This window comes from Amborella trichopoda, chromosome 3, assembly GCF_054954075.1.
Source record: "Amborella trichopoda isolate Santa Cruz 75 chromosome 3, AtrichopodaSantaCruz75HAP2 v2.0, whole genome shotgun sequence".
Taxonomy (NCBI): domain Eukaryota; kingdom Viridiplantae; phylum Streptophyta; class Magnoliopsida; order Amborellales; family Amborellaceae; genus Amborella; species Amborella trichopoda.
In genome coordinates, this window is record NC_142338.1 from 5798865 (window position 1) to 5814094 (window position 15230).

Consider the following 15230-nt stretch of genomic DNA (forward strand, 5'->3'; position numbering starts at 1 on the left):
CGAGCAAATGATTTTTCTCAAACTTTGAATAGGGAAATGACACATGGTAACTTCCAATTTTAAAATAAAATACCTAAAGATGGTCGTCAAGGATGGATGATCTCATAGTATTAGATCCCAAATTCAAAATACAAATATTAAAATATAAATAAAATGAATACCAAATTGTAGGGTGAAAGGCCACACTACTACGTGTGAGATGGAACGGTTGGTTCCACAAGCATCTCTCCTAGCAACAGAGGGACCGATGAATCTATCCCAGTTATACGGAGATGAGTGTAGTTGGTAAAAAAAAGTAATTATTAATGTAAGAAAATTCCGAGAAATTTACGCTCATGTACCGCTAAATATCCACTATTCTAAATATCCCCCCATTTTTTGTTTTTTACATTCATACTCATTCAACTACATTTTCAATGAAATGATTGAAAGAAGGACATGTTGATCAGTCCTAGGAAACTATGGAAGATTCAATTCATTCAAAGCAAATAAACTCCTGAGATTGCCTCTAAATCTGTGTTCAAAGTATAATATACCAAGGATTTTTTACCAAACTGCAAATGATGAAAAATGCTTGATTGCTCTCGACATTGAATCTCAGTAAACATACTGTACTTTTCAGTATTTTGGTGTCAAACCATTCCTTGATATTTCATAAAATAGAGTAGTCGTTCTAAAGAACTGCATCCTTTTTTGTGAATCTTGTTTAGTAGATTAAATCAATACATAAACACGTAAGCCTCTGAAAAAATACATATACACATGATGATACAATAATACTACACAGGTTGTGAAATGGTTAAGGGTGAGAGAACATCTTACGAAGCAGTGCCCTTCGATGATTTCTGGATGTCCAACTCATGCTCTGCTACCATGATGCAAGAATCAGCTTCCAAAGAAGAAATGGTGTTCTTCTCTCCAATCATGTACGAGGAGCTCCCAAAAGAGAGCATGTCTGGGGTGCATTGTACATCAGGTGCAATCCCAACCTTATCGATGTCATGCAAAGCTGGGGATAGGTATTTTGCCACTGTAACAAATAGTGCCGACCCATCATGCAGCTCAGTAACACTCTGCATCACCGAAAGCAATAGTTTCTTTACTTCTTTTCCATGAAAAACACACATGCACACAGCTTACAAATATGAGCAGAATATTGAAAGGAAATATTGAAGTAGCCATCTCTCTCTCTCTCTCTTTCTCTCTCTCTCTCTTTCTCTCTCTCTCTCTCTCTCTCTCTCACACACACACACACACACACACACACACATACACACACCACCAGCTCCCCCCTCCCCCCAAATTAGTGTATGGACAGATGTAATAAATGGAGGGGAAAAGTCATGTGGACAACATCCTCATTCTCCTAAAACGAGGGATGAGCTATTACAACATTCCAAAGTGAGACAATGAAACCTTTGCTGCTCTTGTTTAAGAGAATCAGATATCTAACAAAGTAAATTGTAAAGCCAGATGGTTATTCGTATCTTTATCAGAATATTTATTGTTCGAGAGAAGCCTGGGATACTTGGGTGACTTCCCAAAAAATAAGGTACCATAAATTATTTCCTCACAGAGGCATAAACAGGTAAGGGAATAACTAGCAGTAGCAATGACAAGAAAATAAGCACAAAAACGCAGTCAAATGGTAATAAAAGTAAAACCCTCCAAAGCACATTAATGTTAATTTCATGGACAAACCAAATTGCGGGAAGCACAAAGTTCCAATCAGTATGGATATGCTCTCAAACATATACTTTTCCAAAGATAATGATATGTCTAGGTGCATCACGGGGAAGAAAACACTGTGATCCTCAGTAAACAAAGCTATTTGATCAGGATTACCTGAATTTTTCCCTTGCCAAAGGTCTTGTTTCCAACAAGGATAGCACGGCCATTATCATGCAATGCCCCTGCTAGAATCTCACTTGCACTAGCACTCCCCTCATTGACCTGAGATTAAAAAGCATGAGGGCCATTATTAAGTGAGTAACCACAACTTTTTCCATTATGGATCTATTTTAAATCTCCTCCCAGTTTATTGCTCCTCTTTTAGGGCACCTTTGTTTAGAGGGAAATAATTTTCTAACTTTCTGAGAAAGTTCTTTACCACTAGGCTCCTGCTTTCTCATGTTTGTTTACTGGAAAAGCAATAGTTACTGTAGCAGCTGGGAAAGTGCTGGCAATGCACTTTCCCAGCTTTTAATGTTAAAATGTGCGAAGTGACACTCCTATTTTGGTGGGAAATGCTTCCCAAGGCTAATGAGAAAGCTCTCTTGGTGAACAAAGTTTCCTAGGGCCCATGGGAGGCCCTTTCACAAGAAACAATCGTGCCCTTGTTAATGACTCGAAAGAAATAATCCAAGCCACAAGGACTACGAGAATTACTTCCAAAGGATATTATGGAACTTTCTTGTTGGAGGCACAAAGGAATCTAAGAGATTGGAGCACCAAAAAATGGTAGTTTCAGGCTTGATCTATGGAATTGAAGGGTCAGGGTAACTTGGTCCAGGTGTTTCCACAAATCCAATTTCCATGGATGGGGGAACATGCAATTTGTTAAACTCTTGGCAAGGGTGTCAAACATCTCCAGTCCCAGTACCCAGAATACTCCAGAAGTCGAAAATATCAAACATCAAACAGGAAAAGCAATCATGCAGTCTAATTGGACAGAAACGCCCACTAGAAAAAGAGAAATAGAGAAGATGGTTGATGCATATATTCCGTATTATAAAAGTGGAAAAGATAATTATGAAATAAGAAAAATAAGATTTAAATGATTTACACTGAAAGCAAGCTCCTTATGTCAACCCCGTGTTTCCCAACAGAAAAGAACATACACAATCTTTAAATAACTTACGAGCACAACAAGTGGATCATGTGTCAAAGCATGCCCATTAGCCATATTAATGGGCAACATATTACCATCACGATCAATAGTGTTAACAAGAGTTTCGTTGCCATCTAGCCACATTTCAGCAACATCTAATCCAGCTTTCACCAGGCCACCCTACAGAAACAATAAACCAGGACTCTATTCTCAATATAGCAATAAATTTCCATACTGCTCCAAATTCATATTCTTGACTTTGAAAAAAGACAATCCTACCGGGTTGTTCCGCAGATCTAAAATATACGACTGTACACCTTGATTTTCCATGTCATGAATGACATTTTCCATATCACTGGCAGCAGTCTGGTTCACAATCCGTAACACAAGCATAAGTGCATATGACAGGATGGCAACAGCTGGAAAATACCTAGTATAACCATTAGAAAGGAAAAATAGTAACATTTTCTAGGTGCAACTCAATAGAGATGCATATTGGTATGATTTCTATCAATCTTTGAAAACCCGGATCAGTGGAGCAAATCGTTCACCTACAGATAACTTGTCAAATCGTTGGATTGGCAATCCACATCGGGTCTGAATCGGTCCGGATCAATGATCCAAAAATATATAAATAACTAAATGATATAAAATAAAAAATTAAAATAGTAACTATGGGGTGGGGATTTAGAGGGGACCTAAGAAAACGCTAGATAAGCTTTAAAAAAAAAGGAAAAAAATTATATGGGGCCACCCAGTTCCCAATATACTGTGGGAACCGAAAGAGTCCCCCCTGAAAACCAATCCGGACCAGGCAAACCGGATCCGGACCTGCATATTTTAAAACCTTGATCAAAATAGTACTTTATATAACTTACAATTGTAGAGAACAATGTATAATTTTGCGTGTCTGTGTGTGACAATTGTAAAGAACAATGTATAATTTTATGTGTGTGTGTGTGTGACAATTGTAGAGAACAATGTATATACGTACGTGTGTGTGTGACAATTGTAGAGAACAATGTATATACGTACGTGTGTGTGTTTGTGTGTGTGTGTTTAATTTCTTTTATTTTACTATTTTCTAGATTATAGATTTGGATTTAGTTTGGGTTTCTAGTTTTCCTTCAGGGTATTTGTGTCTTTTTCTATTGTTGAAAATTGAGGGGTAGAACTGATAGTTTAGTCCTTAAAGGATGAAGGGCTAGGATTTAGTATTGATTAGGGTTTCTTGGGGAATAAGTGAGTTTTAGAGTTTTTGTTCCATATATAACTATTGGACAAAAGAAGATAAGAGAAGAAGAATTCATTTTTAATCTTGTGAAAAGAGATTTTTGGAATGGACTCTGCTGTAGACCTTGAGAGATGGTATAATCTCTCATCTCCACATCCATTGGCATCAAAGCCTTGATATCCATATACCATGATGATAGCACAAACATTGACCGATCTACTTATCGAGCGTGTGGTTCAAATAATTGAGTGACTCAAAAAAGACTTGACAGAATGTCTTAGCAGAATAATACAAGATCTACCCAATAGATTGTAACATGGGGAACAAGAACAAGATAAGGTGGAAAATTAAAAAATGTTCACCAATTCAAACTTTGGTCACACACCACAACATGCTCTGGAAGTTGACCTAGTTGTAGGGCATGAAAAACAAATGGTCAAACAACGAGAGTTTTTAGCTGCACAATCGATTTTTTATATATATCACAACTTTGTTGGATTAAGCCCAACAAAATTTGAATAAGAAAAGGGTGAAGTTTTAACAAAGGAAATTTTTTGAATTCCATAAGCTCAAGGTCGAGCTTCTCCCAACCCCAGAAGAATAATGTACTAGGTTCTTAATTTTTTCTATTCTCTATTTTCTAGATTTTAGATTTAGGTTTATTTTGGATTCCTAGTTTTCTTTTTTAGTATTTTTGTCTTTTTTCTATTGTACAGAGTTGAGGGGTAGAATTGGGAGTTTAATTTTTAAAACATGAAGGTCTAAGATTTAGTATTGATTAGGGTTTCTTAGGGGGTAAGTTAAATTTCAGGATTTTTAATCTATAAATATGCAACTATTGGATGAAAAGAAGGTAAGAGAAAAGGAATTTATTTAAGATCTTGCTCTCTTTACAAAATATATATTTTATATAAACATATATTACATACACACATAATATAGGGAAATGATATCATGTCACCATGTCATTATAATATAATGAAACCACATTTCTAGAAAACCATGTTTGTGCTATTTGAATGACCCAAAATGTTGCACACTCTCTACATCTCAATAACTAATCTAAAAAAAATAAAAAATTAATTTACACCCTATATATGGTCAAAATGAATCCCCTCCAACAATGAATCTCGGCCAATTTGGTGAATTTCAAGATCTAGACTTTTATGAATTCAAAATCTTTTTTTTTTTTTTTAACGTTGCTAATCTAATGATAATAAAGCTATCAAAAAATTTTAGAAAGAAAAAGATTCTTTCAAGGCCTAGATCCAAGCATCTCACCAAAATGGACAACCTATATTAAAGTGTTTTCAATTTTTTTTTTGTGTGATTGTTCATTAGAATGAAAAGAGTGTACATTTTAAAATTTGGGTCAAACAAATGGCCCTAACACTGTTTTTGAAGATTTTTTCATTATATTATTATACAACCGTTGTATGAAATCACTCCCCTATCTATATATATATATATATATATATATATATATATATATTGTGCGTGTATGTGTGTGCATGTATGTTTCGAATGCATACTGGTAAATGTTACTGGTACATGTTTCTATCAATTTTTGTACGACTTTCAGCTTGTAAAAGGTTCATGGGAAACAGTCCCCAACGGCCTCATACTACCTAGTACTGGTACGCCTGGTTAAAGAAACACAAAAAAGGTTTTGCATGGTTATGCTAGGCTTCATATGTTTTGGTTATCCCACGTAATGCCTTTTTAAGTTTTTACGTACTTCACAATCTCAAATGTCTTTCCTCAGCACCATATAGTTAACCAAAGGGTCTCACCAGCTTTCTGCATATGTCAAAGTCAAACACCAGTTATTTGAGGCATTTTCCTGAACAGGAAGCCATTTGGGACTCCCAAATAATGGAGCGTTAAGTGATAACCAAAAATAAGGGGTTACCAAATCAGAAGCACTTCCAAGTGCACTATTATTCAATAACCCAAAACTCAAAAATACTTAGCATAAAAGGAACCAAATCCAACTTTTGTTCTCAAAATTCAATACAAGCTGATATCCTACCCTACAGATGATAGAGTTAATGAAAGCTTGTTAAAAATAAAAGATGTAAACAAAACATCTAAAATGCAAGCACAAAAGAGTATAATTCGACAGGACAGTAAGTTGTTGACAAACACCTGAGAGAATGCAGACAGCCTCAAATATCCAGTCTTTGAGAGATGTCCATCAGGGGCTGTATGAGGAATGATTGCACTGGAGATAGGAGATAGCTTGATAACCCCACGAGATAGTTTGACCTTTGAATAAAGAGGCATAACTCCCAGTAAGAGAGACTTTAAGCATAGGACCTATTTATTTGCCAAATACATGCTAAACATATAATGCACCAGCTTCTCCAAGTAACAAAAATCCACTAAGTGGTAGTCGCTTGTGAGATGCAATGAAGATTTTTGTTGCTATGATAACAATAAGAAAACACTTGGTCTCAAAGGACTTAAATTTGAAACCTTATAGAGCTTCTTCTTAAAGGAATAAAAACGATCACAAATTTTACTTGTAGAAGGAACATGAACAACTACCTCTCTAACTCTTGGATTATCAGCATCATCCTTCCCCTGTAAAAAGTAAAACTTGTTCAGTACTTACTAAAGAATGGGATGCGGATGTGTGTGGATTATATGTTTCAAAGTCACTCATGAAATAATTGCAACTCAATGGGGTCTCAGCAATTTATTTCTATGTTAGAACAAATTCAAGCGCAAATTCCATTGGTAACATGCCGAGAAGTATGCATGTTAAAATATAGCCCATAAGTTCAGAAAATAAACATTTATTGGGAAAACCCTTCACAAGATAATTGTACAATGGAGCCGTTATTAAAGGGTTTAGATGATTGTTCACAGAGATCACCACATTAAAACAACACAAGATACAACCCCTAAACTACCTTGTGGACCACTAGATCACTAACAAACTTTAAACAATCTATCTATTCCAACGTTGACAAGTGTTATGAACAAAAAGTCCGTGAAATCAGCAGCACATAAATTTTTTCTAGAAGTTTCAACGCTCCTAAAAAATAGTAAAGATAGGAAAAACATAAAATACTAGCAAAATAGTACCACAAGATACATCTCCTAAACTACCTTGTGGACCACTAGATCACTAACAAACTTTAAACAATCAATCTATTCCAAGGTTGACAAGTGTTGTGAATAAAAAGTTCGTGAAATCAATGAAGCAGCACATAAATTTTTTCTAGAAGTTTTAACGCTCCTAAAATATAGTAAAGATAGGAAAAACATAAAATACTAGCTAAATAGTACCAGAAAACAAAGACAAGAAATAGCCCCTCTTTCTCGGATTAAAATTCAAAATAAAGTAGATTACATAATTTTTTAACAATAACTTAAAGGCTGTGGTTTGTATAAGGTTGCAACCTTAAACAATCCAATTAAGACGTACTTCCAAATTTTATCATAACATGTAATTTTCGTTAAACAATTCTTAGGATTAACTGAAAATCTATTTTCATATTTTATTATAAAATTTTGAACTCCAAAAATGGTTAAAATCAAGTAAATCTATAAAATATGATAATCATGAAAATGGGCAGTCTAGATAATGTGTTGCAAGATACACTATTTCTAGGACTCAAAATCTTTATTTTTTTTTTTTTCATATTCATACATCTCTATGTCGAGATGATCAATTAGAGAGTTTTTCAACATTAAAACAACCTTTTCCGTTGGATTTTTGAGGTGCATCTTCAATTCTACATTTTAAGGTTGCAACCTTATATAAACTTTTTCCTAACTTAAATGACATGTCACTGAACACTATAATATCATATCTTACAATATTCAGTATCAATTTATAGTGTTGAATAGAATTAGATAAGAAATCAATATGGTGATACAAATCAGTAAAGATAAATCTAAAACAACAATATCAAAAACATAGTTGAACTTCAACACCTCTAGGTACAAAGAAGACTGCATGATTAATTAAACTCACAAAATCATAATGCTAAAGAATTCTTAGTTTCTTAATGTTATGGGAAAAAAAAAGGTGCCAGATGTGCCAGTTAGAATATTTGACAACTATTGCAAAAATGCTAGAATCCGCAGTATCAAGCGCACAGACATGTTACAGAGAGTGGGAATGAAATTGGGTATGCCGGCTTGAAACCACCACAAATTATGGTTAGGAGCCGATGTCCTTTCAATATTTCACCAAAGCTTACGTTATTAGAGTTAAGAAGATGACAGTTTGGCATAAAATTTTGTTAAATAAATGAAATTTCAGTATTACCCTCAGCACTCTACACTCTAACAAGGAGTTCACCATAAGATAAGGTCATATATGATCAATAGAAAAGAACGAGCCAGGCTACTTTTAAAGAAATTAGAGCACAAGTGGAGACTGAAAAAAGGTGGGAAACCCCTTTTTAAGTAGGACTTTGTTCAATTGCAATCTTATGGAGGTCAACAGTACGATGAACGAAAGAGAACTCATTCTTAATTGTTGCCCTGGATAAAATAATGCCTATTAAGCTCATTTAGCAATCATATTGTCAGCTCATTTCTTCTCCTAATCACTACTTACAACAATGAAAACCATAATATCATGAACAAAATAAAATAACGGAGCTGATGTCACAGATTCATGCCACATGGGCCATCGGCAGATATCTTCAAAATTCCCCAGGATGTCCAATAGGTTAAGAGAACAGAAAATCGCCATCTGTATGCCTGGTAGAAAACCCAGAAATAGATGATTTAGAAATTTTTAGGCATGGAGAGGTCACTATTCATATCTAGAATAATTTCCTTGGGATATAAAACCAATGGAAATATTTACTTTGAGATATGACTGACTGATGATAATTAGTCTGTTTATATATCTGAAGTTATTTCTTTGAATGAAATTCTTAATCAACAAAATCAAAACAAAAGCGGAAAATTCAAGGTTCTCTAAGCACAACCGTATGTTTCCTTGACCTCATCTGCTATTTTGTGTTTAATGAGTTTTTGATGGTTGAATCTCCTAATATGTACTAAAGCAACATAATAGCACTTCTTTAGTTCCATAGCAATCCTAATGGGAACTGGGGAAATTATGTGTCATGGATATCTCCAGCAATAAGATTGTCAATAGTGATGTCATAAGATTATGTCAGAGCACAAGAAGTTAGATGCCCAGAAGATATTGAACATGACTGGTCTAATGCTCCAAATGACCCATTCATTTGTTAAATTCAAAAGATAGCAAAGCGTAATTACATTAATAATTTGGTAATGATGAGCCATGTGGTGCACAATCAGTTTACTGATTGTGATTCATAGAAATTGAAGAGGTAAAAGTTAGCATTTCTTTCCATCAAGGCCTCCGTGACTCCTAGAAAAATATGTATTTGGCCACCCATGCCAACTTTATGGAGCATCTGTTTGCAAAATAAAATAACAAAAATTTAAAGAAATTATGAAAGGAAACCCCCCATTACATCAAGTAGCTTTACTCGAACTGAAGTTCCAACGGGTCCTCGAAGCTTTTGAGCCGCTGCCTCACCATCAAGTCCATCAAGCTTCTCACCTGAAATAGCCTAAGAGCACAGATGAGAAAAATAACTTTGAAACTTGTACTTTGATACCTATGCTTGCTGATACATACAATACAAAAGATAATTCATCACTTCTGGATGTGTTCTAGAAACTTAGAACGAGATTACTCAGCAGTAAAATTACATAGCACTTGCAGCCATTTCATTCCATCAACCTACTGCTCCAGCAAAAATAGGAATATGTTATTTCCTATAACAAAGTATCAGGACCCTTTTTACTACTCTCTGACTCTTGATAATTTCAAATAATAAAAATAGCAGGAAAGAAACAAAAAAACCTTACAGGCACCTACCATCAATTTCAATCTTACAGGCATAACCAGAAAACCTACCATCAATTTCAATAAGCTCTTCTCCTTCATGTATGCCTGCATCAGCTGCCGGGCTTCCCTCTATACTCGACAGAATAACCTGTGAGTCAATCAAAATTAGAAAGCATGAAACGAAAACAATAATCATAGACATTTAAATCTTAGCTCAAAACGGTTAAGTAGTAATTAATGCTATAACCCTATAACGAATCCAAGCAAAACTCCAATAATGTACTTGCCCCATGGGAGCAGTCCAGCTTTAAGTACAGAATATTGGTTTTAATTCAAATTTCTCAAGCAAACTCAAGCTTCTCGAGCAAATTCAAAGTTCAATGATAAATAAACAATTGTGAATGGTCACATCGATGTCCAAAATAGGTCAAATTTGATAGTCAAGCCAAGGCAGATACACATAGAGAATAATAACACCAAAGAATAATCCAAATTAGGCATCACCAAATTCCTTAGTCAACAAAGTTAAGGCACACTCCAGACTTCTTTCCCAGCTTGCAAAGCAAAAACGAAAAGATATGTAATTTTCATATTCCAATCCAAAAAAAGGAAAGAAAACCCACTAAAATCAGAGAAAGACTCTAATTACATTGTTTTATTTTGTCATTTAGCAATTAAAAAGGCAATAGAAAAACCACTCCAACTACATTGTTTTATTTTGTCATTTAGCAATTAAAAAGGCGATAGAATAACCACTCCAATTACATTGTTTTATTTTGTCATTTAGCAATTAAAAAGGCATAGAAAAACCACTAAAATCAGAGAAAGACTCCAATTACATTGTTTTATTTTGTCATTTAACAATTAAAAAAACAATTGATAACATGAGCAACAATGCAGTTTCCATAGTCATATGTGGGATTCTTATTTGTATGGCACCCATTATGCAAATGTCATCATTCAGATTTCATGCTCAGAGATCCATTAATCTATGTTTTACTTGCTCTGCCTATATGGTGCATTATGTGCTTATATTTCCAGATGGCATATATATAAGAACACAACCTGATAAAACAAAATTTGGACCTTCTATTAGGAATTTATGACTAAATTCATAATAAGGGAACTCCATGTTTTGTCATATCCATGAAAGTTCAATATTTTGAAGAAAAGAAAGACTCTAAAGAGCAACCCACAAAGTAAAAACTACCAACAAGAAATGCTAACAGGTCATAAGAAATATCAAAAGAAATTAAACCCATTATCACTAACCAAGTGCCCAGAGTTAGGATCAATGCTAATGAAGAGACCAACTCCCTGCAAATTGCCATCACTTCCAATCCTAAAGCTTTGGTATTCCTGTGAAATAAAAAACTAGGTCAAATCTATAGCCAAAAGCCAGACAAATGAGATTTTTTAGCTTGAGGCAATAACCCAGCTAGCGAAGCAAAGTCAGGGTATGTGAAATGCTCGTTGGAAACCATTTCTATTTCTTTGAGCTGGGTTTGGTACACTGACCATAAAGAGAGTGTATTCTATGCTGGCATCTGGGTCTCTTATTCTTTGCCAGCACCTCAACAACCTTCTTTTGAATTGGTGGGCAGCTGGGGAGTCTCATTCCTCAGCTCAAAGTCCATTGACAAGGAAATCTAGATGCTAGCATAGTATAAAAATCCTAAATATAGTTTCTTATAGGGGCCCCTCAACCTTACTACCAATAAGGTGTTTTGAGTGGACATCAACATGCTAAAAGAAAATTATAAAGATGTCAAATCTAGTACCTGTACAGTGCTACCACTTGTAATAGTAGTAAAGTTAGTTCTAAACACATTTAAAAGCAAGTAATTGTATCATAACACGGAATTCTCAGTTTGAAAACCTTTGGACTGATAATCCGGGTGAAGGGATCGCCAAGAGTCGCCAGCATGCTGCTAATTTTGTTATATGCTGCATCAGCAGACTTCAATGGGAACATTTCAGTCATGGTCTGCTGCAGTTTCAAGTCCCAGTCTGCACATTTCCAATCCCAATCAAACAAGTGAATTCCCCAGCCGTTAGGCCCGAAAGTTTGATTGAAAAATGAACAAAAAGTGGCTATGATTAAAAATAAGAGTCATTAATAAGGGGAAAAATTAAAAAATAAATAACCACTACAATTATAGAATCCACAAAATAAATAACCACTACAGTTATAGAATCCACAATATATATATATATATATATATATATATATATATATATATATATATATATGTGTGTGTGTGTGTGTGTGTGTGTGTGTGTGTGTATTCAAATGAGTCACTTGAAAATGGAATAGAATGAAATTGTCACTTAGACCTTGATGATTAAAAGTTGGATCAAAAAATGTTTCACGAATCACACCCCAAGCCTCAACTAGAGTTCTTTGAACAGTATTCACCTGCCCAACAACATTAAGCAATATAATAGCATTCATCAATAAAGACACATATTACAAACTCAATACGTTAAAACATTAAGATCTCACAAGGATTTTGAAAAAATTCAAGGACATCAAGGACTCTTTTCCAATCACAAGGATTTTGGAAAATGCAGTCATACATCAAATAGGGTTGGCAACATGCCAAGCAGCCTGCCCCATAAAAGCAAGGCATAGGCCATAAAATGTGGTCCGAGGGCCAGGCCGAACCTAGGCCAGGGCCATGACAGGCCCGGCTGTGTTTTCCTTATTGTTTATTTTTCTTTCCTTTGAGTCTATTAGGCCCGGCCTGGCCCAGACTGAGACTGGGCCAAGCACCTTCGGCCAGGTCCTAGCAGTGTTGAGCTCTAGCTAACCCTATAGGGGCCCAGGCCAGGCTCAAGCCAGGGCGCTTGGCCTAGACCCAGCTTGTTGCCAGCCCTATCTCCAACATGAGTTCGCCAACAGTGCAACACCATTAAAATCACACTGAGTAATTCCAAGCATTGTACTATTTGAGCAATGGCTTGAACCCGATGCAAAACACTGAGGTCGAACTCCTTGTTAAAATACTCAATCTTGTTCCACGCTTACAATGCTCAAACTACCTGCATGCACATCAACTACAAGAACTGGTTTTCGAGCTAGAGTTTTCGATAACCATTTTGATTGTGCACTACTATGACGCGAGGCATGCAGAGTTCGGCGCTGTCTTAAAAGGTATTTTACACCCAAATCTCAATACACTCCGAGATGCAGATGAAACCTGATGAATACATACCACGATACAACTAAGGTAAGTAATGCATTTGCTTTAAGTATTATCTTAGTTGCCAATCTAAAGATAATCTTCTGAGAAATACAGAGATCCTTCTGACATGCCATAGTTTGGTTGGGTTCTCAAATTCTTTAAGCACTCCCTTTCTCTGAGAAAACAAAGAAGGAGAGAGAAGTTCAAGAAATTAAACCTACAGTCTAAGTCAAAATTTCTGTAGAGTATCCCTCTTGTCAAAACTTTCTCAAACACAGTCTTGAAATGAAAAATAACTAGGTATTTATAAAGAAAAGTCATGCACTATAGTCTATTGTCACTGAAATGAAATACATGGGGATTAGTCAAAAGTACTGAGAAAAGTACTGCCAAAAGTACCGAGTGTTTGAGAATTTGCTTCTGCGATTAACTTTTGGGTTCACTCAAACTATGTCAAAAGTAAAGTTAACAACTTATCCACAGTAAGAGGCTATGTCTCACTGATCGAGCGACACTCCATCTGTGGTGAAAAACTGCAGTGTTATGCACTGTTTATGTTTGAACGCTCTTCTATGGTCAAGACCCACAGGCATGTCGAGATCATTTTAGCCAAAACATTTTGGCTATGGTTTGTTAAGATAACATTTTGAAACCATGCCCAAAAATCAAGCATTAGCATGTAAAGCTCTTTACAGGTTCTACCAACAAAATCAGCCCCATAAACTTAATCATTGATCAAGCACTCAAAGAATCATGACAATTGCAGTTTAGACTCCTTACAGAAACTCACTCTAGAAGTATTTTTTAAATTTGAATTGAAACACCCTTGCAAACTAACAGAACATAGCAAAGATGAAAAGTGGGTTCTGTTGTCAGCTATAACATAAATTTTCAAAATTTCCCTATAAACAAGAAGACACATTACAAACAAATATTGAATTTCAACCAATACATATTTCAGTGGAGTGCCGTTTAAGCTACTCGAAATGCACATCATGCTTGATTTGATTGCTATGCTCACAGCCTCACCTAATTTCCTTTTCTGTTCTTTTTTTAAATCAAGGCTTCCATCTTCTACATTTCTAAATTCTAATAAGTCATTTTATTCTTTCCTCTTTGTTTTAACATGAGATTGACAGAGAGTTTAAAAGTATGCGTTTAGAGAGAGATTGAGGGGGGGGGGGGGGGGGGGGGGGGGTAGAGAGAGGCACTTGTCTCACCTCACGAGCTCTCGAAACAGGGAAAGCAACAGTGACAGACTCTGCAAAAGCTGAAACATCACCCTGCAACACCAAAACAGCGGTAGCTGCTAGGGCGCAAGCACTCCTCTTTGCAAATTTCACCCAACATTCGCCTGTCTCTGTACAATCTCTCCTTTCAGATCTAACGGGGAGACTACGAAACCGATTCCCACAGGAATTAACACCAACCCTAGGCCTACCAAAACAAAATGAGCCTAACTCTGAAAATGTAGGCTTCAAAGGCAAAGATAGAGGACTGTGCTTAAACCCCAATTTAGGGCACAGCGCCTCCATTTACAGGGCGAAATAGGGCTTATTGAATGTCCGGGACCTATTGAAACTAGGGTTTCTTTAAAGTTTTAGACCATGCAGCTCCTCTGCTAAGGCTTGAGAGATGTTTATGGAGTATAGAGAGAGAGTGTGTGTGAAGAAGGAGTGGAGGAAGAGAAGCCATGGCTGCAGGTGTGTAAGAAGAGAGATTCCGGGCCCATTCTCTCTCTAGAATCTACTAAATTTGTGGTTCCGCTCGTTCCTCACTCTAACGTCCCTATCGTGTGTTTTTCTGCTCTCCCTCTCCCTCTCCCTCTCCCTCTCCAGCATTTGAAACAAACAAAAGCTTGCTTGCGTGGACGTGAAACTCCCGCCTTTGTAAGGCAGCTGCGGGGTCCACGTGTTGCTGGCGGCGATACTAACACACACTTAAAGCCGCCTTCTAACCCTGATGGTCGGATTGGGGCCCGACCCGGACCCGGACCGATTCTAAAATATAATGTGAGACCTGGATCTTGATCGAACTCAAAATTCAAATATCTAACTATATTTTATATATTTGTTAAATATATACATATTATTTCAAGAGTAATGATCCTACGAGACCCTC

At 36.1% G+C, this 15230-nt stretch overlaps 1 protein-coding gene across 10 annotated transcripts; it reads right to left on the bottom strand.

The window, feature by feature from the left end:
- Nucleotides 1-624: 624 nt before the first annotated feature.
- LOC18439953 (Peptidase S41 family protein) lies at nt 625-14718 on the bottom strand. Of its 10 annotated transcripts, none has more exons than XR_016052842.1 (12): nt 14330-14718; nt 12259-12340; nt 11801-11931; nt 11194-11280; nt 9991-10069; nt 9542-9630; nt 6615-6650; nt 6213-6332; nt 3110-3196; nt 2926-3010; nt 1846-1953; nt 625-1073 (listed from the first exon to the last, which is right to left on the bottom strand). XR_016052842.1 is itself a non-coding variant. In XM_006850108.4 (12 exons), the coding sequence occupies exons 1-12, from the start codon at nt 14642-14644 to the stop codon at nt 819-821; spliced, it is 1539 nt and encodes a 512-aa protein (XP_006850171.1). In that variant the 5' UTR covers nt 14645-14718; the 3' UTR covers nt 625-818. The 10 variants fall into 10 exon arrangements, 6 of the variants coding, with proteins under 6 accessions (XP_006850171.1, XP_088719189.1, XP_088719187.1 ...); XR_016052844.1 differs by having other exon boundaries at nt 6615-8789; XR_016052843.1 differs by having other exon boundaries at nt 2861-3010; nt 6615-8789.
- Between the last annotated feature and the right edge of the window lie 512 nt (nt 14719-15230).

What these genes read in the sequence shown, in the direction of transcription:
- LOC18439953 (XM_088863061.1), bottom strand. Translation starts at nt 14,644, where the DNA reads ATGGAGGCGCTGTGCCCTAAATTGGGGTTTAAGCACAGTCCTCTATCT. An exon ending in CCCGGATTATCAGTCCAAAG is followed by an intron (nt 11,281 to 11,800) that starts GTTTTCAAACTG and finishes TTTATTTCACAG; the next exon opens with GAATACCAAAGCTTTAGGAT. An exon ending in CTGTAAGATTGAAATTGATG is followed by an intron (nt 9,631 to 9,951) that starts GTAGGTGCCTGT and finishes AGGCTATTTCAG; the next exon opens with GTGAGAAGCTTGATGGACTT.